Genomic DNA, 20,866 nt, shown 5'->3' on the forward strand with positions numbered 1-20,866 from the left:
AGCGCCATGACCAGGATCATTCATCCATCAGAATAGAAAGCATCTCCTCCAAACCCCCCATCTCAAGGGCCAACTCCGGCTCAATCGCCTCAATCTCCATCAACACAAACGGCCGATCAGTACTCACCAGTCCATCGATGCGCATGTATGCAATGTCCCCTGCTGGTCCCTCGCCAAACCATTTCCTGAGTGTCTCAAAGATCGCGTTGACAGCACTCAAAGTTCCGGAGTCAATTTCCTCAATAGCCACCTGGCTGATGCGTCCACCAAATGAAGCCTGACATCGAAACTCGCCGTTTTTTGGTGTCTTCAACGCGACATTACAGAGCCTGTCGCCAATAAAGACAAACGAATACTCGCCCGTCGCAATCGCAGGCTCAAACCGTTGAATCAGCAACAAACTGTCAAGACGTCCTTTTGTGCAACCATCCAGGTACGCCATATCCTCCGCGGATAATGATGCCACATCAGCAACGAGATGAGTGTTTGTCGACGAGGCCGAAATAGACGGCTTGAGCACAATAGAGCCAGACGGTTGAAAACGCAGGAGACGTTCATGCAGCGCCGAAGCCGTAGGGAATTTCTCCGCGTCGACGACCTCCGTCACGGGGATGTCGAAGCCGGCCTTTTGCATGTCGAGGAGATATTTCTTGTCCATGTTCCACCGGACTAGCGGGATGTTGTTTAGCACGCGTGGAACTTTGGCATTATGAGACGCAACTTCCTTTATTGCTTGCTCGGCCTTGTCGAGGAACTGCGCGAATTCATTTGGGTGGCGGATGTAGTCTTCGGCCCAGAGGAAATTCACCCCGTCGTGATTCAGAATCGCGTCAACGATGTCTTCGTCGAGCCAGCGTTTGATGGTCACGGACGCGCCCAGCTCTTTGAGGCGCGCGGGCAGCATCGCGTTCGACCAGTCGTCGATGGAAACATATTTCTCGATGATGTCGAGTGGGACGGTAGCCAGGAATAGGATGCGCTTCATCGTGGGCTGTGGTGAGAGGGTGTCGTTTGACAAGAACCCCAAGTTGCGAAAGGCTCGTTCTTATAGTTTTCGGCTGCAGTTGTTAACCAATCATGTCGAAATGGGTTGACTTTATCCTACCCGGAATCGACTGGAAAACCGTGTCCTGCTACCGAGGCAGGCGCCACCCTAGATTAAGAAGCACCTGCGCCCCTGCTAGTGTACTAGTACTAGCAAACGGTAGTCTACAGACATCTATGACCCTCAAATCCCTTCTTACAATCTTCAGTCCCGCAGTATCCCAGAAAACACGTCCTACACCAATCATCCACAACCGCAGCATCGATACCACATATACAACACCACAGTGGCGTCGTCCCCTGCTCTTCCGCTTCACTCGATAGCGCCCGTCGAAGTTCCTTGGCATCAGGGCCAAGGAGGTACCTCTCAATCTCGACAGAGTCAACGAAAGCCGGAGTGTCAAGCTTTGGCAGCCAGCGCGCCCACGAACTCTTCCGCCGAAACGCCGCCATGACACGGAACCGCTTCGAAAACTCGCGATCAACAGCAATGAACGCACCAATGCCTCGGACGATCTCCTTCCCCTGTCCCTCGCCGCCCGCGTGGCGCAGGATAAACTCGCGAAAGGCACGGCCGATCTTCTCGCTTCTTGCTGGCCAGTCCTCCGCCTCGGCTACGTTTACAATTGCCATCGCTTCGAGCAGCACTGGAATTGCAATGGGTCGGGTGACCATCGATCGCCAGAATCGAATTGTCTGGAGGATCTGCTCTCGCTTGGTGTAGTCGAGGTGCCGCATCATCATGCCGTTGAAATTGATCGCAATCCCGCTCACGCCCATGCCCTTGCCGAAAGCAATCAGGTCGGGTTGCAGGTCTGGGTTTTCGGAGTATTCGGGTCTCTGACAGACCCAGGGCGCGCCGCAGCGGATGGCTGTCATTGCTTCGTCGACGAGGAGGAAGATTCGTGCTTTGGCGCAGCAGATGCGGAGCATGCGATAGTACTCTGGTGGAAAGATCGATCCATCCGAGGCGTTGACGAGATCGCAAATCACCGTGACACAGCCTTGCTCTTTGGCGGTGTGCAGCTTCTCGAGTAATGTGTCCTCTGAAGAAAAGTCGTCCCGGGTTATTGAAAATGGAGCAGGACCAGCTCCGATGATTTGGTACTCCCATTCTTCCGACGAATGTGCCTGTTATTTGCTCGTCAGAACATTTTTTCATACAGAGTTGGGGAAGACCATACCAGCGGTCCAAACGCACAGCCATAAATCCCCTGCACGGTCGCCAGCTTGGGTGCCGAAATATGCACATCCGTCCATCCTAACATGTCCCTTACAAATTGGTGCACCTTTTCTGGCTCCGGGTCATCCTTGAGTAACGGCGACAATTTCGGATCCTCGACGACCAACGGACACGTCGATGCAGTGTTGAGGATAAGGCTGGCGAGGGTGGTGGGGATGAGGACGTCGCTGACATGCGCGTGGAAGGTGATCGGCCAGTAGCCGCCGAAGAACGAGGCGAACCGCGTGGTATACTCGTTGAGGAGCTTGTGGTACTGGCCTTCGACTCGGGCGGGGTTTTTGGCGTAGTCCTCCCAGACGAGGCGGGTGCGGTCGTCATTCTTGATCGCGTTGGCGGAGTAAAGTGTGCCCCAGCCATTGTGGAGGTCGTGATCTAGCGGTGGCTCGTCGTGATTGAGGTGGCCATTTGATGTGGCTTTTGCGATCTTTGTCGTCCCGTTCATGATGAATGGATGGATAGCAGCCTGGCTGGGGGAAGAACGGCGTTCTTCGTGCTATGACGGTACTCTTGAAGAAAAGATGACGATGCAGGATTAAATGCACTCGACTGCAGCTATCCGGTAATGATACAGTCAGTGGTAAGAGGGTTGTCGACGGTCAGAGAGGTTCCAAGCGAGAGGTGAAGTTGTTCTCGAGGTCGGTCCTTCCCCAACAATACCCCTCCCTTTTATGCTCCCCGCCCATATCATCTTGGAATGGCATTGTTATTGTTCCGGGAATGTCGGCGCAGCTGAACCTTGTGCAGGCCGGGCTGGCTGACGCAGTGACGCAGTGACACGTCCAGCCAATCGCCTCTTGTGCTCTGGAGGAAACAGCCTGCAGGCTTTAGTAGCGCCGATTCCTGCACGGGTTTGTCGATCCCTGACACGGACGAACCCTTGCAGGCCAGTCAAACCCGGTCTGATCTGCCATGATTCTCGGCCATTCGACAGGAATCGTTCAGCTTCGTGGTTCATGCAGACTCGGTCACACCGTCACCCTGGCCCTGCAAAACTGCAAAACAGGATGTTGCCTGCAGCACCTTGAAAGCTGGGTTTCCCTCGCACAAACCGCTGCAGCCTGCCCATGCGCTTTTCCTCCGAAGGATCCTTCAACCCTGCCCAGTCAGTGCCTTCGCCGCCGCCCCTTCCTTCGGGGAATGCTGCAGGCACCACGGTCCGTGCGTTTTAAAAACACCCACTGCAGAATGTTCTGATTTTGCATCTCATTCTCCACAGATGCACCCTGAGAGTGGGCAATGTTTTTATCTTCAATTCAAGGCAAGCCGATTGCCCCATGGGGTCGTCGCTGGCGGTCATCAGATACCTTTATCATTACCACATTGTCCTTGGCAGTATTTACAGGTACGTTGACAAAGCTATTCTGGTATTCTTCTGATCGCGTAGCAGATGAGCTGCTTTTCGCATTCATGGTGCCTCTGCTGCCGACCGTCTTGGAGCAGCGCATTGGCCTCGACGCGTCGCTCACCCAAAGATATACTTCCATATTTCTGGCCGAGGGAGCATTCATCACCGTCGTTTCGAGTCCTTTCATCGGAACCATTGCGGACGCGGTCTCATCCAAGAAATCGCTTTTGCTGGGCCTGCTCGTGCTGGCATTGATGAGCGTCGCCTCCCTGTCGCTTGCTAGAACGTGTATGTCTGATTCTTTCCAGAGAATAACCAATGCCTGGAGCTGATAAAACACGATTCTAGTGCCATGGCTATTGATCGGCCGCGCTTTCCAATGCACCGTTAGCAACGGGCTGTGGATCGTCGGAATGGCGACCATGACGGAGAATATCGGATCCGAACACATGGGCAAGATCACTGGGCTAACCTCCGCTCTCACAGCGGCTGGAACGATTGCTGGTCCAGTTTTGGCGGGCATTCTGTTCAGCATCGGGGGATATTGGTTCGCTTGGGCTGGCGCGGTCGGGTTTCTCGTCATCGACATGATCCTGCGACTCCTGATGGTGGAGAAACAGACTTCACCACACGTCGACGACCAGGAGGCGCGGGAGGATGACCCTCTCCTCCCAGAAACCACGTCAGACAACGGCAGTGACTCGTGTTCCGCGATATCTGAGGAAATTCAAGGCTGGCGCTTCTACTCGTGTCTCCTCCGCCAGCCCCGATTCAGCACCGGACTCGTCTGCTACTACGTTTTCGCTCTTCTGATCGCCTGCTTCGAGTCAACACTCGCAGTGCACGTGCGGAGCGTATTCAACTGGGGTGCGCTACCTGTCGGACTGCTGTTGGCATCAATACAAGGGCCAAGGATGATACTCGGGCCAGCAGTAGGATGGCTCAAAGATCGCTACGGGTCACGAACACCAACATCCATTGGACTCCTGAGCATTGTTCCCTTCCTCTTTCTCTTAGGCGCTCCTGGCGATCAGCGGTTCCCATGGGCCAATGGGGAAGGCCGAGGCAAAATAATTTACTCTTGCGCGATGGTTACGTTGGGCTGCTTGACGTGTCTTTTGAACGGTGTCGGAATGATGGAGGCAACTGGTAAGCTACCTGCCACTATGGTAGTTCACTGTCTGCTTTTCAACACTGACCGTGTCAACGCGCAGAAACAATCGACCTACTAGAAGAGCGCCAGCCAGGTATCTTTGGCCCCAACGGCGGCTACTCGCGTGCCATTGCCCTTACGAGCATGGTCTGGGCGGCCGGCCTGTTGTCTGGGCCTCTTCTGGCTGGAGTAGTGGTCGAGCGGTTAGGCTACTTTGAGTTGCAATGTGCTCTTGGTGAGTTACGCGTTCTCCCTGATGTTCGCTCGTATTATCTAGTTACTAAACTGCGAAAGCTATAATCTGCGGCATTGCGAGCGTTATCGCTTTGCTTTTTCTTGACTCTCGCTCCCAGCGTGTTGGCCAGTAGCTGACTGGGAGAGGAGTAGTGTTTAGTGTATATGTATGCATAGTCTTGATTTGTATTATAGCGAAGCAACGCCATGCAGGTCATCAGCACGCTTCAGCGAACGCTCCACAAACTGCAGGCCGCATGCTGTTTGCATGGCATCCATCATCCCCTTTTGCATTGCATCTGCACAGTATCAGCCTTCGAGGGCCCGTCACAATTCCTGGAGCTCTCGATGTGACAAACAAGTGCATGTGCATGTACATGGTATAGTATGTAGGTGAGACGGACCAGTCACTCGCGGGCATCATCGAAGCCACAAGGCACGAACCAGCCATCTCGAACCGAATGATAAGCAACCACCCGACCAACCGCGATCGAAAATCTCGTTGCCTCGATATCTCGATCTCCCAATGTCCTCCGTACTCGGTCCAAGCCCCGCTGTTCGTCGCAAGATGTAGACATGCCTCCAGGTACGTCAGCCGCCTCGAGATCTTTACCCGTGGACCTCAGCTCGCCACTCGTGTCCTGCACCCCTGGCGCCATAGCCATGGCAGCGCTTAGATTTCACATGGCGAATTCTCCAAGCCACCCAAGTGCCTCGCAGGTCAGGTCTACGTCAGCTGCCGACGAGTATTGATGTATATCTGCAGCAAGCAATAAATCACCTATAATGCATGACAGGTCACGAAAGTGACCTCTCTACCTATATACCTAAATACGCTGTTGGTGGCTGAAGCTGGCTGCTGTCCAGGTGCGGAAGGAGAGTTGGCACAACTACGCCGATTGGCTCTGGTGCGCGCAAGGATGAGGATTGCGACAGCTCCAAGTCTTCGATTCAGCTCCAGTCGAGGTCAGCCTCTTTCCTTTGCCCTTTGGCATGTGTTTCTTCGGGGTGGAGGCTAAAAGTGTGATTTCTCCACCTGTCATTTATAACATTCTACCCTGCGCCAGTCCTTCCACGGTACTTGGTAATAGATTACTGGCCTTGAAGAAAGGGTGAATGTTCCTACAGCACCAAGACCCGAGGGAATCTTTGACCCCTGCATGCTCTCTCTTCATTTTGTGTGTCCAGCAGTCTAGATTCTTGGCCCTCGCCCGATTATATATAGTTGGGGCATTGAGGGCTCTTCGGCATATCCCTCTGCCTGCTTGTACCAACACCTTACAATCTGAGGAAGGAGTCGCCAAAAGTGTTCCTCTCAGCATGTCCTGAAGAACATATCTAACTCCACCGACTCATACTATGTCGCCTATGTTCATGGTCAAATGCTGGAGCGCAGCGCGTGGTGATTGGCCCCGTCGGCTCTTGGATTGCGGGGTCGGATAAGATGCCTCGCTCCCGAGGTCCATCCATCGCTCAAATAGCACATCCATCATCGCTGAACACTCGATGGAACATACAATTAATCATCATCATGTCCGACCTTCCAGGCTTCGATAACTACTTTAATCTAACCGGCAAGGTCGCGCTGGTGACTGGCGGTACACACCTCCCTGTCCACCCGTCCCCGGAATACTCCCCATACTCCAGACTGTATATTTCCAGAACGAACTAACAATAGCTCAACCAGGGTCGCGCGGCCTGGGCCTACACATCGCAACCGCCCTCCTCCGCGCCGGCGCCCGCACAGTCTTTATAACCGCCCGCAAAGAACCCGGTGTCCGCGAAGCCGTCGACAAGCTAAACGCCCTGCCCGGAATAAAAGGCAAAGCCATCGGGATCGCCGCAAATGTCTCGGCGACAGAGGAGATCCAGGCGCTTGTCGAGCAGGTAAAGCAGAAAGAGTCGCAGCTCGATATCCTGATTGCGAATGCGGGCGCGACGTGGGGTGGGCCGTTTGAGAGCTCGCCGGATTGGGCGAGTCAGAAGGTTGTTGATTTGAATGTGAGGGGGGTCTTTAATCTGGTGCGATTGTATGTCTCGTCTCTATACGCTCAACCGCCGAGTGTCGTGTCGTGTCCAAGTTAACTCAAATGCTAATCCACTCGTAGATTCACACCTATGCTCCAAGCATCCGGAACACCCACCTCCCCCTCGCGCGTCGTAATCGTCAGTTCCGTCGCGGGCACCGTGGTCTCGCACACGGGTGAGAACGGGACAATCATGTACTCGGCCTCGAAAGCCGCAGCGACGCATCTCGCGCGGAACCTCGCCGTCGAACTGGGTCCCAAGAATATCACGGCAAACAGTCTTTCGCCGGGATTCTTCCCCTCGAAGCTGGCGAATGGACTCATTGAGAAGTTGGGTGGTGAGGAGGAGTTGCGGAAGGGGTATCCGAGGCAAAGATTGGGTGTCCCCGACGATATCGGGGCGTCGGTGTTGTTTTTGGTTAGTCCGGGGGCGAATTATGTGTAAGGTCCTTTTTCCTTTGTTCCGCAGAATGGTTGCTAATCGGGTATTAGGACTGGAGTTGATCTGGTTGTCGATGGTGGAAGTCGTCTTGCGAGGGGGAAGTTGTAGATTCTGTATGCTCCAGTCATGGTAGAGATGGTACTGTCGATCAGTCTTGATCGACTTCACTGCGTTAATGAACTCTCTGCAGGTGGTAGTAAAAGCGAACTGCACTCTACTTGTCACTATGCATCGAGTCAGTAGGACCGCATAGTTAACCCAATATGGTAACGAGCAAAGTAAGACCTGATAATACAGCATCTCCACCACTGCTACAGTATCATCAACGGCCCTGAAATGTTCGGCCAGACTCTCTTCTGCTGATGTTTATATACAGTTATTTCATCAGCTTTCAAGCCCTGACCACTGTTTGGATCCCCGAAGTACATACTAGTGCTAGCTAAGCCTTCCTATTATTGCGGCGGATAAACCAGCCAGCAGAGAACAAAGCGGCATCGCCCAGGTGGCCATAGACAGCCGTCGCTCCGTTCCTCTATACCATCCATTGTTTACGTCTATCCCGCAGGGAAGGTGCGAGCCAGGTCCTCGCATACCCGGGGTAACAGGCGTTCCTTCCCTTTATACTGTCCATTGTTTATATCAATTCCATAAGGAAAGTGCGACCTAGGTTGTTGTATCCGAGGCAACAGGCGTACCTTCCTCTCTCGTACTCGAGAATTAGAAAACATGCGGGGCGTCAGACATGCCGATGATTCCCGTAGACTCTTCTCGCTTTCGGGGAACGCTTGGTCCTGTATTGCAATCCTCCATGTCTTCGATCGAGACACACAATATGGTCGTTTCATCATCTCTCACCAGGGACAGAAGGGACCAAAAACTATCATGTACTGCCCACTATAATACAGGAGTCCGTGATGCCCATGGAGCTTATACCGGAGTTGCTCACAGGGCACTGGTCTTCCTGATACTGCATTTTGCGGCCCATTTTCCACACCGGCGAATACCATAATGTTCGACAATCAACGGCGAAGCTATGCTATCACGACGGAGTGTCCCTGGATGTGCCCCTGACAAATAAAGCGGGTTTGAGCAAGGCAAGCGGAAAGAATTGTAAGGAAGGGCGGCAAGCTGGTAATAGGCGCAAAACCCCGCACGACATAATTGCTGCATAGATGGCAGCATGGCTAGTGGCCACAGATATGACGAATAGCGATGTCTCACCTACCTAGGTACATTGCCGAAACGGTGAGTGCGGGTGCGTATCGATCCCTGCCCGCGGCCGCGTCGGGACTCCGCCCTCTACAGCGGTATATCAACTATGCAATGTGGCTATGCAAACACGACAGTCCCGCTCAACATGACCTGCGGGGGTTATTCCAAATCGTGCCTGTCAGGGCGGCATACTGGCCGTGCCCAAGAGGTAGGGGGAGTAAGCGGGGTGGTGTGATTTCCAGGCACCAGTGCACCAGACCATACCAGAATCAAGGTCAGATTCCTCCCGCTTACAGATCTCGGGATCGGCCCTTGTCCGGCCCGCGATATATCGCGGATCACGGCCGTGGTGTGGCGTGGCGAAGCTCTATACGGATACGCATACTCGCCTTGGCGGCGACTGCCTCCTCAGGTACCTTACGCTCCCCCAATCCGAATGGCATTATGTCGTCAGAGGTTGGATTCAAGCTTATTGAGTCGTGAAAAAGTATAGTGTGTAGAAGGTATCCGTTTTCGAAGCTAGGCCGGGCATTCCAAGCCTCGAGGACAATACGCCCGACTCGATGCAGGACTATACGCGGCAACGGGTATATAAGGGGTAGACCAAGCCATCAAGGTCTGATTCACAGCAATCCAGCTACACCAAAATCAATCATAACAGCTCCCGGCTTTGGAAAGCTAATATGGCATCCTTGATACCTTTCGCAACTGCCCTCCTGGCACTTACCAACACAGCCTCGGCTGCCCCCTCCAACAACAGAGGCAGGTCGTGCGTCACATTTGACATCGCCGTGCCAGTTACCGCCGAGAACTCCATCTACGAAACGCCCCGCGTTGACAGCAACATTGACGCCGTCGACTGGATCTGGGATCTGGAGACCTGGACCTCGCCCAATATCACGGAGCGCATCAAGGGCGTCAAGAAGGTCCAGGACACGTTTTCGATCAATGCGCAGCTCTGCGTCCCCAAGGACAAGAAGGCGGATAAGAGTGGGATTCTGCAGATTGCGACGCATGGATTTGCGTTTGATAAGCAGTGCGTTCTTCCACCCCAAAGCCATGGATGTGTACAATCGGGTTCAGCTAACGAATCTTCGCAGATACTGGGACTCCGAGATTGAACCAGAGAAATACTCCTACGTGGACGCAGCCCTCAAGGCCGGCTACTCAATCCTCACCTACGACCGCCTGGGCGTCGGCAAATCCAGCAAGCCCGACGCATACGAGGTCGTCCAGGGCCCCGTTGAACTCGAGATCCTCAAGGAGCTGACTGTCCGTGCTCGCTCTGGGGACCTCGCGAAATCCATCAAAGGTAAACATGCCGATATCCCCGACTTTGAGAAAATTGTCCTCGTCGGCCACTCGCTCGGCTCCGCAGTTACCATCGGCGTCCTCTCGAAATACGGTGAGATTGTCGACGGCGCCATCTCGACCGGCCTAATCACCCAGGGCAAGCTGGGACAGACGGGGCAGTCAGCCTTCGGGCTTGAACACGCAAAGACCCACGATAAGACGAGATTCGGCGACCGCGGCAGTGGATACCTGGTTCAGGCGACCTTGAGCAATGTGCAACAGATCTTCTTCAAGAAGGGGCACTTTGACGAGAAGCTGCTCAAGTACGGAGAGAAGATCAAGGAAACCGGTACTATCGGCGAGTTCCTCAGCTTGGGATCTGTCCTAGCGACGCCTGCTCTGAACTACAAGGGGCCTCTTTTGGTAAGTTAACTTACCGAGTTGTCGCATAATACTGTTTGCTGTTCTCGATTGACTGACTTATCTGCTTGGTGTAGTTCGCCCTCGCCGAGTACGACTTTGGAACCTGTTCTGGAGACTGCAAGGGATCGTACGACTATGATGCCATCAGGAACGATATGTTTCCTGCGGCCTCTGATGTCGAGGTGCATATCCAGGAGGGAAGTGGGCATGCATTGACCATGCATCACAATGCGACGGGCCATTTCGAGGCCATCTTTGGGTACTTGGACGCGAAGGGCCTGTAGGCTTGGGGCTTTGAGGTGGCCTTGAGGGAGGATGTGTTTACAGTGAGGGAAGAAGAGAGAGAGGTGTGCACATACTTGTGTACTTGTACATGGTAATTAGCTTCCATGAATCGCACTGGACTGAGTAGTCACCATCAGATACCGATTTGTCCGCATTCAGCTTTGTTGGTCACAGCAGGGCTCGCTAAAACCATGGCCGAGCCCATTCATTCTACTGTACCGACCATCTAAGAACCACCCTCAACGTGTCAGGCTCAGCTCTACGCTAGGATACTGAAAACCGCCATTAAAAAGAATGATAAGACCCCACGCACGAGGCCCTCTATCCAACCGGATATCCCAAGTCAGGTCAGCCATCCACGGGCTGGTCGAACCCTTCTCCAACGACATCGTACTCGGAAAACGCCCAGCCAAACATCGTCCGGAGATCGAGCGAGTCCACAGTTTGGAGGTCTGATATGGATTCAAAGTCGATTGGGACTGGGTAATCAAGGTCCAGGTCCAGGTCGAGGGCGAGGTCGAGGTTGTGGGACTGTGTCGTCGATCCTGTTGCTAGCGGAGGAGGCGGAGGCATAGAAAGATGGGACTGAGGGTCCTGAAATTTGGGTGTGGATTAGTATTAGTATTAATTGGTCGCGGGCGAGAATCAGGAGAGAGGAGAGAGGGCAAGGACGTGCGCGTGCAAAACAGACCAGATGCGGATGATGATTGCCATCGCCATTACCCTGCTCACGAGCCCCAATCCCAATTCCAACTCCCATTCCCAGACCCCGGTCAGTACCAGCATCAAAACCGTGAGTGGACCCGAGTCCCTCTCTGGCTACTCCCTCCACCACCGGCTTCTGAGCATTCCAGTAGTACTGCCGCGCGATGTGTGGAAACTCCGCCATGAGGGACCCCGGAAGCGCGTTGTTCGAGGCGATATCCACGAGGCTGAAATAGCCCGCTGCCGTCTCGAGGAACAGCAAGTTCGCTTGGGATTCCGGGTGGCATGGGTTATGGATGACGAGGTCGAAGAGGATAAAGACTGCGGAGACGGGGAGGACGGCTAGGATGCTGTGGCCCACACAGGTTAGTTGTAGTTTGTAGTTCGACGGGGAATTTCTGGGGCGTATTGGTGGGGTATTTGAGTTTGTAGACGTACAAAATCGGCACATGAGGCTGGATCTCGATGAACCGCGTCAATTCGATGATTGTTCGCGCGGTGCCCATCAGCCGCGCCTTACTCTCCCGCGCCTTCTCCGCATCGTCGCGATTCAGGTACAGCGAGAGGCGATCAAGCGCAATCACCACATGGTAGTAACTATAATGCAGCTGCAACGCAGCCAACCGAACGACCCAAGGAGCCCCAGAGGGAAACTGAGTGGCGTCTCCCGGTCTAAATGCCAGCGGCAGCGACTGACGCCACGCCTCCAACATGCCCCAGATGGATTCGATGGAGCACCGCCGGCGCTCAGGCGAGGTGAGCTGCGCGCTCGTCGAGAAGAGTGAGGTGCACACGATCGAACTGATTCGGCCGATCCGGATGTAGGCCATGAACCAGTTGAAGTTGGGCCCGCCGAATTGGGCCTCGGGGAATGGCGGGACGGCGCAGCTGATGTCTTCGTCGGGGATTATCTACTTGGCGTACTTGGTTAGAAAGAGCGCACGTTGAGGGCGAGAGGGGGGTGTTTATGGCTGTCACGCACGGAACACGCGCGGCCATGCATGGTCTGTTGCTTTTCAAGGGCGTAGATCACCCAGAATACTCTCAGATGTTTTGGCTCGAGGTCCATGTTCTTGTGGTACCGCAGGGTGATGGCCATGCGGGCAGCGTGGGAAATGAGATAATCGTCAAGCTGCAGGGCGCAGGTGTTCATCGCATAGATGGACTGTTTCGCAGTCAGTTTGGAATCCCCTGAACAATGTGCACCGGATGTTTACCATGGCTGTCAAGGCCTGCAAGAACAGTTAGCGCCGAATGCCAAAATGCCGGAATGGCCCGAAGGAGGGACAGACTTGAACGCTCTCAATCGACTCGCGCGGTAGGATTATATCACTCATATGGCTGAGGGCGACCTGGAAGAGAGCCCATGACCGTCCCTTTCCCGGCTCGAATGTCCCGTTAGCGAGGAATTGGCTCCCGAGTGCTAGGATGGCGTGGTAGAGCGCTGAGAAGCTGGGATTGCGCGTGAGGTGCTCGGACAATGTGGCGCTGAGCGCCTGAGCTTCGAAATCCGAGCGATCGAGGAATGGGTATATTGAGTGCAAGTTTGTGAAGAAGGCTATGCATGGTTAGCGGCAGAAATATAGTATGGGAGGTTTTAGATATCCCGTAGCTGCAGTCAAGTCACCTTCAATACTTGCTTTGGCCTCATCAGCAGGGATGTGGACATCCTGGATGGGATTCCGGAATTGAATACGCGCCAATGACGAGACAGGGGGGAGCCCAAGACGGTGCAGGATAAAGTCATCCAACTTCCGAACCACATCCTGCAGGCGAGAGTCGCCGATCCGCTGCGTGAGGGAGAGCACTTTCTGTTCAGAGAAGAATGCCAGGCCGGAGCTGGCGACTGCGCTTGTCAATACGGGATTGGAACATAACTAGCTATGTATGATTTATGTTCAAGATGCCAGGGACGTACCGTGCTCAGCGGGCATCTGCAAGACGATAAGTATGAGTCGTCGCCAGTGCCAGATCTACTTTGTGATTGACTTACAGTAAATACGCTCGATTCATCAGAAACCGCGACATCTTCGGGCCCGTCATGCAGAAGACGATCGATATATAACTCGCCCAAGCCACCGTGGGCAGCAGACTGTGTGCTGGTAGGTTGCAATGTAGGGACTGCATACTGTCAGAGAGTATCAAACAACAAGGAAATCGCCCTGCCTATAACTCGCGCTTTCCGCCGAAAGACACTAAATGTGCAGGTCTGTCCGCGTTTCTAATGTCGACTGTTGGTACAGCTCTCTTCTACGTAGATATCCATTGATCATCGGGGTCTCACTGAGCAGTACGTGCAATTGGCCCGAGAGCCAGAATCCGCGTCTGGAACTGTAGTCGGCATATTGTCAGCGCGCGGACTCGTAGGCATTCAGATAGATATCGGGAGACCAGATGCTTACTGATACATCGGATTTTGCGGTGTCTGCATTGGTCGCATGACCTGTTCAGCTTCAGCGACATATCTAGTTCCTGGTTCCACGTGGGGTCGTCTTGGTCTGGAAAGGGGAGGGAGGGGTGTTCGGTGGGCTGCGGGGTCGTGGGTGATGCGACGGTTTCAGACCCGAACGACGCAGGCGCCTGAGTGTTGAAATGGATGTGGGTCGGCTATGCCAATTGCATTGCTCGTATGAGCTCTCGACCACTCACTGCTCAGTTACAAAGCCAAGGCCTTGGCTGCATGGGGGCTCGACAATGAATTGCGCGAGGCAATGAAGTAGGTACCATATTGATGATTACTCCATCACTGATCATCAGGGGAGTCATCGACAAAAGAGTGGATTGCTTGATAGTGATTATATTGAGACATACATTGATATGTGTAAAGGGAAGACTATCATGCCATCACTTGGGGCTCGCGAAGAACAAGGAACTGGGGTCCTGATAATATCGTATACAAAATCCTATGCTGTAAAACTCTTCCTCTATCTAATAACAGAATAAAAATAAACATCTAGTCTCCCCCATACAATCTACCTAGTATATACTACTGTTTTCGGCCCCTCCTCGGCACCCTAAACACCCAATACAATGCTACCGCAGCGGCCACATTAAAGAGTATATAAACCCACAGCACCCCAAAATTCCTCCACGCATCCTTATAGTAGATATCAAACCTAGAGAGGAACTGATCCGTCGTTGAAATCACACAGTACCGACACGTATCCGTCGCGTCCGGGTTGAGGAGGTTGCCCCCCGTCTCGGTCGCGAAGGGATCCAGAAACGCGCCGCAGGAAAGGTTCGAGGGGGCCGCGATCTCGAGCATCTCGGTCTCTGTGCAAGTTACGTTTGCGCCGCCGAGGGCTGCGGACATGACCCCGCCGACGAGATATGTGCCGGGGGAGACGGGGTGCATGAATTTCCAGAAGGTGGGGAAGTCGGCTTTGGGGATTGCGACGCTAGGTAAGTTGCAGTGTGAGTATGTATGCCCTCTATCCATCGCCTATCTTCTTGTCATCCCTGGCAGGTTTCGAGACTTACCCGCAAAAGACCAAACAAAACATCCACAGCAGACTCGCGATGACCCCTCCAATCTCCGCATTCGGCACCCACGTGATGGCAAAATGCGAGAACGTGCTGGTGAAGAGCATGAACATCCACAGAAACAGGAAGACCAGGAACCCCCTGATCTCCCGGTCTTCGACTGCGGTGTTGCCGACAAATCCGATGGGGTAGTACCAGCAGACGTAGATGAGGACAGACATGAGTGTGTTCCAGCCGGCCTCGACGAGGATGTTGGAGAGGAGGAATGCTATACGGCCGTCAGTATGCAATGGTTTTAAGAAGCAGAGGATGAACGCATCAAGATGGGACTGAGCTCAGTACGTACTTGTCCAGTGGTAGATCTTCGACGGCCTTTCGCGGGTCTCGTATAAAGACCGCTGCGGCACGAACATGGGCATAATCTGCTCGTTGATGTTGTTAAACATGACGAGAAACATGAAGATCGCGTAGAGCTGGTTTGAGAGGCCCTGAATGGAGTTCTTTGCGCGGAAGCTGAGACCAATGTAGAGAGACTTTGCATATTGCCGTTAGCGATGTCATGTCTACGAGTAGGGTAGAGAGAGAACTCACCGAGAGGACAACCAAAGCAATCTTCGACCAGAGATATCCAGGCGACCGCCAGAAATGTTTCCCTGTCCTATCAAGGACCACGCAGAACTGCCTCCAGTACGAGGCGACGAATTCACGATGCTGCGAGGGCTCGCTAGGTGCGCCCAGCGTGCCGTCTCCGTCTCCGTTCTCTGCTTCTGCAGCAAGGCCGCGTAGACGACTCAGCTCAGCTTTGACGGCGCGAAACTCAGGGCTCTCCCGCCAAACCCGGTGCCAGTCAGAGTTCTTGTGCTCATCATCGGTCGACTGTCTGATCACATCCAGCATCCACTCGGCTTGGTTCGCTCCAGGGGGACACATCGGTGCTCCGTTCCTCTCCAGGTACTCAATAAGCGTCTTCGAGTTCGTCCCCAGATCCCCAAAGTACACTGTTTTACCTCCAGGCGCAAGCAACAGGAGCCTATCAAATTGGTCGAATAGCAACGCCGATGGTTGATGGATCGTACAGAGGACCGCCTGGCCGCTCGCAGTCAGCTTCTTGATTAGTTGCAGAATTGCCCAGGATGTCTGGGAGTCTAGTCCCGAGGTCGGTTCATCAAGAAACAGGAGTAACTGCGGTCTCGCGGCAAGTTCTACGCCAATTGTGAGCCGTTTGCGCTGCTCAACGTTTAGGCCTTCCCCAGGGGTTCCGATCACGGCGTGCTCAAAGGACTGCATCTCGAGAAGCTCTATTACGTAGTCGACGTAGTCTAGTTTTTCTTTCGTGGCTATCTCGGCTGATTGCCGTAGGAGGGCACTGAACTCGAGTGCTTCGCGGACGGTCATCGTGCTGAGGTGGAGATCCTGCTGCTGTACGTAGCCGACGCGATGCTGGAAGGAGGAGTCGGTTGGTGCACCATTGATGAATGTGCTGCCGGAGACGACGCCAACGGAGACTCGGTTTGCGAGCACGTCGAGGAGCGTGGTTTTGCCAGCGCCGGATACTCCCTAATCAAGCCGGTTCGTCAGCGAATGGCGTAGTCAAAAGGGCTGTAACTGTACTTGCCATGAGAGCAGTTGATGCACCAGGCTTGACCCAGCCGTCAACGTGGTCGAGGATACGGCGTTCCGTGCCCTTGATGCTTACGGTGTAGCACAGGTCCTCCCAGTGGAATATCGCGGCGTTCTCTGTCGACCTAGGTCGATCAACATCGTACCCGATGTATGTGTCCCTGGTTGCGTGGAGAGTATCTCCCCGTCCAGTAGGCTGCAACTCCAGATCATGTGCGTTGGTCTTGGAATGATGCGGCAGCTTGCGAGAAGAAAAGACGAGCACCTCGCCCTTGCTCCGCGGTGGCTTCGCATACTCGGCAGCGATGAGGTATACGCCGAAGAAGAAAACCAAGAAAGCGATCAGTATTCCGACGTCTCTGTGGTATCATTAGCATAACCCGACAAGGGCAAGTAGGAACGGGTAACACGGACCTCCACTTGTTCTCGTTGTAGTACCCAAACGTCAACGCGATATAGCTGTCCCCACTAACAATCGTAGACCCAGGGATCGCACCAACGGCCGCGCAGACCCTCGATTCATCAGACAAACCCTGATACCCGGCCCCACGAGGAACAACCTCAGCACAGGAAAACATCCTCCCATGAAACTCATTCACCATGAGTGCCTCAAATGCATACGCAAACGGATTAACGTAATTCATCCACCTCGACCACCCCGGAAGATACTCCACAGGGATCGTATACCCCGTATATATAATCAACCCCAGACTCAAGATCGCACTGGGGACCATCGCCTGGTACGCTGCACGGGTGATATTCGCCAGCAAGCGATAGAGGCACGACATGACGAGGGTGAGGATGTATGTTGTCAGGCAGAAGAAGAAGAAAGCGCCTGCTTCGCGGCGGAGGTTCGACATGAAGTAGATGACGAGGTTGAAGACAATCATGTTGATTGTTTTGTAGGGGAGGTCCATGATGTAGCTTGCGATTGCCTGTGCGGATTGGTGGTAGAAGGCGTAGCGGTTTTGCTTTTCGACGATGGGGCGTTCGGCGTAGACGGTTAGGACCTGGTTGCTGTTAGCGGGGCTGGGGCTCTGCGATTCGTAACAACAGGCTTACCTCGAGCTGGCTGGCAAACGCGTTAAACAAGAGCGCGTAGAACACTATGCCTCCGCGGTAGTAGAGAGACGAAGTGTCCGGTTTCAAATCATAGTACATGCTGCCAAGCAGGAGGGCAACAATAACGTTGAACAGGAGCGAGGCGACAGTGAATCCAGGGTCTGCCAGTAGTCGCCTGTACCCACGCCAGACAGTCAGGCGTACTTGCTGAAGGTACGAGATCACATATGGCGAGCTGGCCCGCTGGCTTTTTGCCTGCTCCGCACGGCGAGATGTCTTGAATTCCTCAAGACGCTCGGCAGACGGATGCTTGTCCTCGTATGCACTGAGCACTTTGAGCAGACTCTGTCGAGCCTGACTTTGCTCCCATCTGGCCGCGAACTCGTCTGGGCTCCGGGGAACCTTGTTTTTGTATCCAGGCCTTGGACGCCGCTCGCCAGGGCTTGTCATTGACGTGAGAAAGTCCGGCGTGGTCTGTCTGTCCGGGCCTGTCATAAAGGTCTAGGTCAGCCTGAAACACCAGTGTTTCTCGGCGGAGCTTACACTCAAAGCCCAGCCTCTCAAAATAACCTCTTGCCTCTTCCACCTTCCCAAAGAAGATCTGCCTCCCCTCATAAAGCACAATAACCCGATCAAACAGCTCATACGCCGCCTGCGGTGCCTGATACAGCGCAACTGCACTCGCCACACCAAGCAGATCCGCCTGCACCCGCAGATTCTGACAGAAATTAATCGCATTCGCGCTATCCAGGCCGCGGGTCGAATTGTCCCAGCACTGGAGCTTCGCCTCGCTTAGCGCTGCTTCCGCAATACTCACGCGTTTCCGCTCGCCACCGCTGACTCCACGGACGAAGTCGTCGCCGACGCGGGTGCTGTGGGTATGCCTGATTCCGAAGATGGACATCATTACGTCGCGCATTGTGTTGCTGGCTTGGCCTTGAGGGGTGCCGCCGGGGATGTGGCGCGCTGAGCGGCATTGGGCGGCGAATGTTAGGGTTTCGCCGACTGTGAGGTGGGGGAGGTGGGCGTCGACTTCGGCGTTGTAGAGGACGTCGCCTCGGAGGGAGCCTTGGATGTGTTTGCGGGCGATACCTGGCGGGAGAACAGTATCAGCAAACCAAGTCAACTAGGGAAAGTGTAGAGCGGACCAACCTCTATAGTTCAGGTAGGCGTCTTTGCTAATTTCAAACCCGCTAGTTTCGCCAGCGAGCGTCTTCAGGAACGTGGAGCATCCCGAACCTGGAGGACCAAGGACGAGCAGAAGCTCTCCCTGCTCAACAACGCCCTCCAGGTCCCGTAGGATGTCAACCCAATTTCCCTTGCGGTTTGCCCCTAACAACCCTGCGAAAGAAGAGATGGCTTTAGGCACCACGTTCAAAGCCGTCAACTGGCGCTCACTGCCGCTCGACGAACCATACGCGCTCAAAGCCTTGAATGCAACGCCCAGGAAGCGCGGTGGCGCAGCGTCAGGATCACCCTGGGACAGTTTAATAACAGCCTTGACCCACGCACGCGCGTCGAAGTTTGGCGACTGTGGATCGAGATTACTGCCAGGTTTGGGGTTGTATGCATTGACTTCGTGGGACGAGGCGTGGGAGGGCTGAGTGAGTTGGCGCGCGAGGTCTTGAAGGTCGTCTTGCAGACGTTGATTGACGTTTGGGTCTATCATCTTGCGTGCTGTCAGCGAAGAGGGTTTAGTTGTTGGACTTGTACTGTATCCCTGCAACTATATACTGTGGGTGCCAAGCCGTGAAGCCCGCCGTCCGTCTCACAACGCGGACTTCAGCCACTGCCAAGCCCGCTCTTCACCACCGTAGCATGATGTGTTGCGTGTAGAGAAAAACAAATTAAAATCAGTACAAAATCATAATGAGCCAGTCATTATGTGTGGGTGTCGCTGGTGCTCATTCGGGGTTCGCTTTCTCGCTTTCTTTTCCGCAATGCCCGATCAGTCTGATTTAATCTGCAGTAGTGCGTGTGTGCCTTGAATCAGACTGCAGGAGTCTTCTTTTCATAAACGAAATAATCTGGTAGGAAATGTCTATGTCTCATCTCTAATATCTTGTCAGGGCAAGAAAATAGGAAACCAACATGACTACACAGACTACACAGACTACACAGACTACGGAAATGCCCTCAGCACAGCTATACTGCCCCTGCGTCAATGCGCCCACGACGCACGCCAGTGCCTGTTATACTAGTCTACTTATTAGTATACTCCCCAGTAACAGTCAACCCGCCTTGGAGACCAAAGTGCCCAAGGAGCTGTCCCATGTGTTGCATGACGGGGACCTGCACGCCGAATAAACATCGCTCTGAGTCCTGGGCTAGTGGATCGTACAGAATCGTGTTAATGCCTGCATCCATACCTCCCCAAATATCCGAGTCGATTGAGTCCCCAACCATATACGCTTCATGCGGGATCACCCCGAATGCCTCAAGAGCCATCTCAAATATGCGCCCATCCGGCTTGGGAGCCCCCGCCTGCTCAGATGTGAATATCGCGTCAACGAGATGGCGGACTCCGATAGCCTCGGCCTTTGCAGTCTGGTCTTCACTTTGGCCATTCGTCACGACGGCCAGTTTGTACCCGGATTTCCGGAGGCGGACTAGGGTTTCCACAGCACCCGGGGTGGCTCGTCGGTTGGACCTGTATGCGGGTTTGTAGATGCTGCGGAACCTGACAATCTCGTCGGGGCTTGGATTGGGGAGGCCCAGGGCGGAGAAGAATTCTTGGACTTTTAGCGCGTCTGTTTCTTCGTATGTGATTTCCTTGTTGAGGTATTTGTCGTAGGCTTGCTGCAGGGCACAGTTGTACACGGCGATAAGCGCATCCCGGCTGTGGCTGGCAAGCAGAGGCCATTCATCTTGGATGGCGGAGATGGCGCACCTTAGAGAATGGTAATGGTCGAAGAGCGTGCCGTCTAGGTCTAGGAGAATAAGCTTCCCTGTCGACCTCCGTGCGAGCGATGGGTTTTGCATCATGTTCGTTTCTAGTGGTGAGGTATATCAGGCCTTTCGGCATGTGAGGTGTACGAGTTGGGTTATATTACTCTGGTGCTCTGGCCTCTTGTCTTGTCCGTTCTATTGATGAGCAGGGGCATTGGCAGACTCTTATCTTTGCACGAGCGGGGTTGGTTGAACGAATGTTGAAACGCCCCTCTGACGCCATTTTGGTCCAGTCACAAGGTAATATTGTGGCAGGGTAGGAAAATCAACTGCGCTGATGAGAACATGAGTATCGAGCGGGCATTAATAACCTGGATTCAAAAGTGATAGGCATCGCATCGATCCG

General features: G+C 53.9%; 7 protein-coding genes across 7 annotated transcripts; 3 read left to right on the plus strand and 4 right to left on the minus strand.

Annotated features, from left to right (window-relative positions):
- Positions 1–16: 16 nt before the first annotated feature.
- Positions 17–2,729, minus strand: BJX68DRAFT_252460 (uncharacterized protein; the record flags this gene model as incomplete). The annotated part of the gene is made up of 3 exons (XM_071042571.1): positions 17–880; positions 1,423–2,175; positions 2,229–2,729. 3 exons carry the CDS (start codon positions 2,727–2,729, stop codon positions 17–19), a joined length of 2,118 nt encoding a protein of 705 aa, XP_070904550.1.
- Positions 2,730–3,523: 794 nt separating this feature from the next.
- BJX68DRAFT_252461 (putative MFS multidrug transporter) lies at positions 3,524–5,153 on the plus strand (the record flags this gene model as incomplete). The annotated part of the gene is made up of 5 exons (XM_071042572.1): positions 3,524–3,629; positions 3,675–3,920; positions 3,981–4,781; positions 4,847–5,020; positions 5,080–5,153. The coding sequence occupies 5 exons, from the start codon at positions 3,524–3,526 to the stop codon at positions 5,151–5,153; spliced, it is 1,401 nt and encodes a 466-aa protein (XP_070904551.1).
- A 1,397-nt stretch (positions 5,154–6,550) lies between these two features.
- BJX68DRAFT_262043 (uncharacterized protein) lies at positions 6,551–7,596 on the plus strand (the record flags this gene model as incomplete). The annotated part of the gene is made up of 4 exons (XM_071044344.1): positions 6,551–6,617; positions 6,707–7,049; positions 7,128–7,487; positions 7,539–7,596. The coding sequence occupies 4 exons, from the start codon at positions 6,551–6,553 to the stop codon at positions 7,594–7,596; spliced, it is 828 nt and encodes a 275-aa protein (XP_070904552.1).
- A 1,787-nt stretch (positions 7,597–9,383) lies between these two features.
- BJX68DRAFT_262044 (alpha/beta fold hydrolase) lies at positions 9,384–10,700 on the plus strand (the record flags this gene model as incomplete). Its single annotated transcript, XM_071044345.1, has 3 exons — positions 9,384–9,736; positions 9,801–10,416; positions 10,491–10,700. 3 exons carry the CDS (start codon positions 9,384–9,386, stop codon positions 10,698–10,700), a joined length of 1,179 nt encoding a protein of 392 aa, XP_070904553.1.
- A 153-nt stretch (positions 10,701–10,853) lies between these two features.
- Positions 10,854–13,941, minus strand: BJX68DRAFT_117235 (Zn(II)2Cys6 transcription factor). The gene is made up of 12 exons (XM_071036042.1): positions 13,809–13,941; positions 13,691–13,737; positions 13,573–13,627; positions 13,400–13,527; positions 13,325–13,340; positions 13,034–13,252; positions 12,699–12,964; positions 12,624–12,638; positions 12,389–12,571; positions 11,845–12,317; positions 11,393–11,756; positions 10,854–11,295 (listed from the first exon to the last, which is right to left on the minus strand). Exons 1-12 carry the CDS (start codon positions 13,867–13,869, stop codon positions 11,050–11,052), a joined length of 2,073 nt encoding a protein of 690 aa, XP_070904554.1. The 5' UTR covers positions 13,870–13,941; the 3' UTR covers positions 10,854–11,049.
- A 451-nt stretch (positions 13,942–14,392) lies between these two features.
- BJX68DRAFT_276869 (ABC-2 type transporter-domain-containing protein) lies at positions 14,393–19,240 on the minus strand (the record flags this gene model as incomplete). Its single annotated transcript, XM_071048207.1, has 9 exons — positions 14,393–14,804; positions 14,887–15,157; positions 15,236–15,422; positions 15,481–16,446; positions 16,505–16,868; positions 16,924–17,519; positions 17,572–18,059; positions 18,115–18,663; positions 18,724–19,240. The coding sequence occupies 9 exons, from the start codon at positions 19,238–19,240 to the stop codon at positions 14,393–14,395; spliced, it is 4,350 nt and encodes a 1,449-aa protein (XP_070904555.1).
- Positions 19,241–19,773: 533 nt separating this feature from the next.
- On the minus strand, positions 19,774–20,556 carry BJX68DRAFT_262046 (HAD family hydrolase; the record flags this gene model as incomplete). Its single annotated transcript, XM_071044346.1, has 1 exon — positions 19,774–20,556. The coding sequence occupies one exon, from the start codon at positions 20,554–20,556 to the stop codon at positions 19,774–19,776; it is 783 nt and encodes a 260-aa protein (XP_070904556.1).
- Between the last annotated feature and the right edge of the window lie 310 nt (positions 20,557–20,866).

Source organism: Aspergillus pseudodeflectus (genome assembly GCF_044049435.1).
Source record: "Aspergillus pseudodeflectus strain CBS 756.74 chromosome Unknown BJX68scaffold_3, whole genome shotgun sequence".
NCBI classification, from domain to species: Eukaryota; Fungi; Ascomycota; class Eurotiomycetes; order Eurotiales; family Aspergillaceae; genus Aspergillus; species Aspergillus pseudodeflectus.

Excerpts from the sequence above, each read along its gene's own strand:
- BJX68DRAFT_117235 (XM_071036042.1), bottom strand. The coding sequence starts at position 13,869 with ATGTCGCTGAAGCTGAACAGGTCATGCGACCAATGCAGACACCGCAAA. Across the intron at positions 13,528-13,572 it reads GCGGAAAGCGCGAGTTATAG|TCCCTACATTGCAACCTACC; the intron begins GCAGGGCGATTT and ends GACAGTATGCAG. Across the intron at positions 12,318-12,388 it reads TGCATGGCCGCGCGTGTTCC|ATAATCCCCGACGAAGACAT; the intron begins GTGCGTGACAGC and ends TACGCCAAGTAG.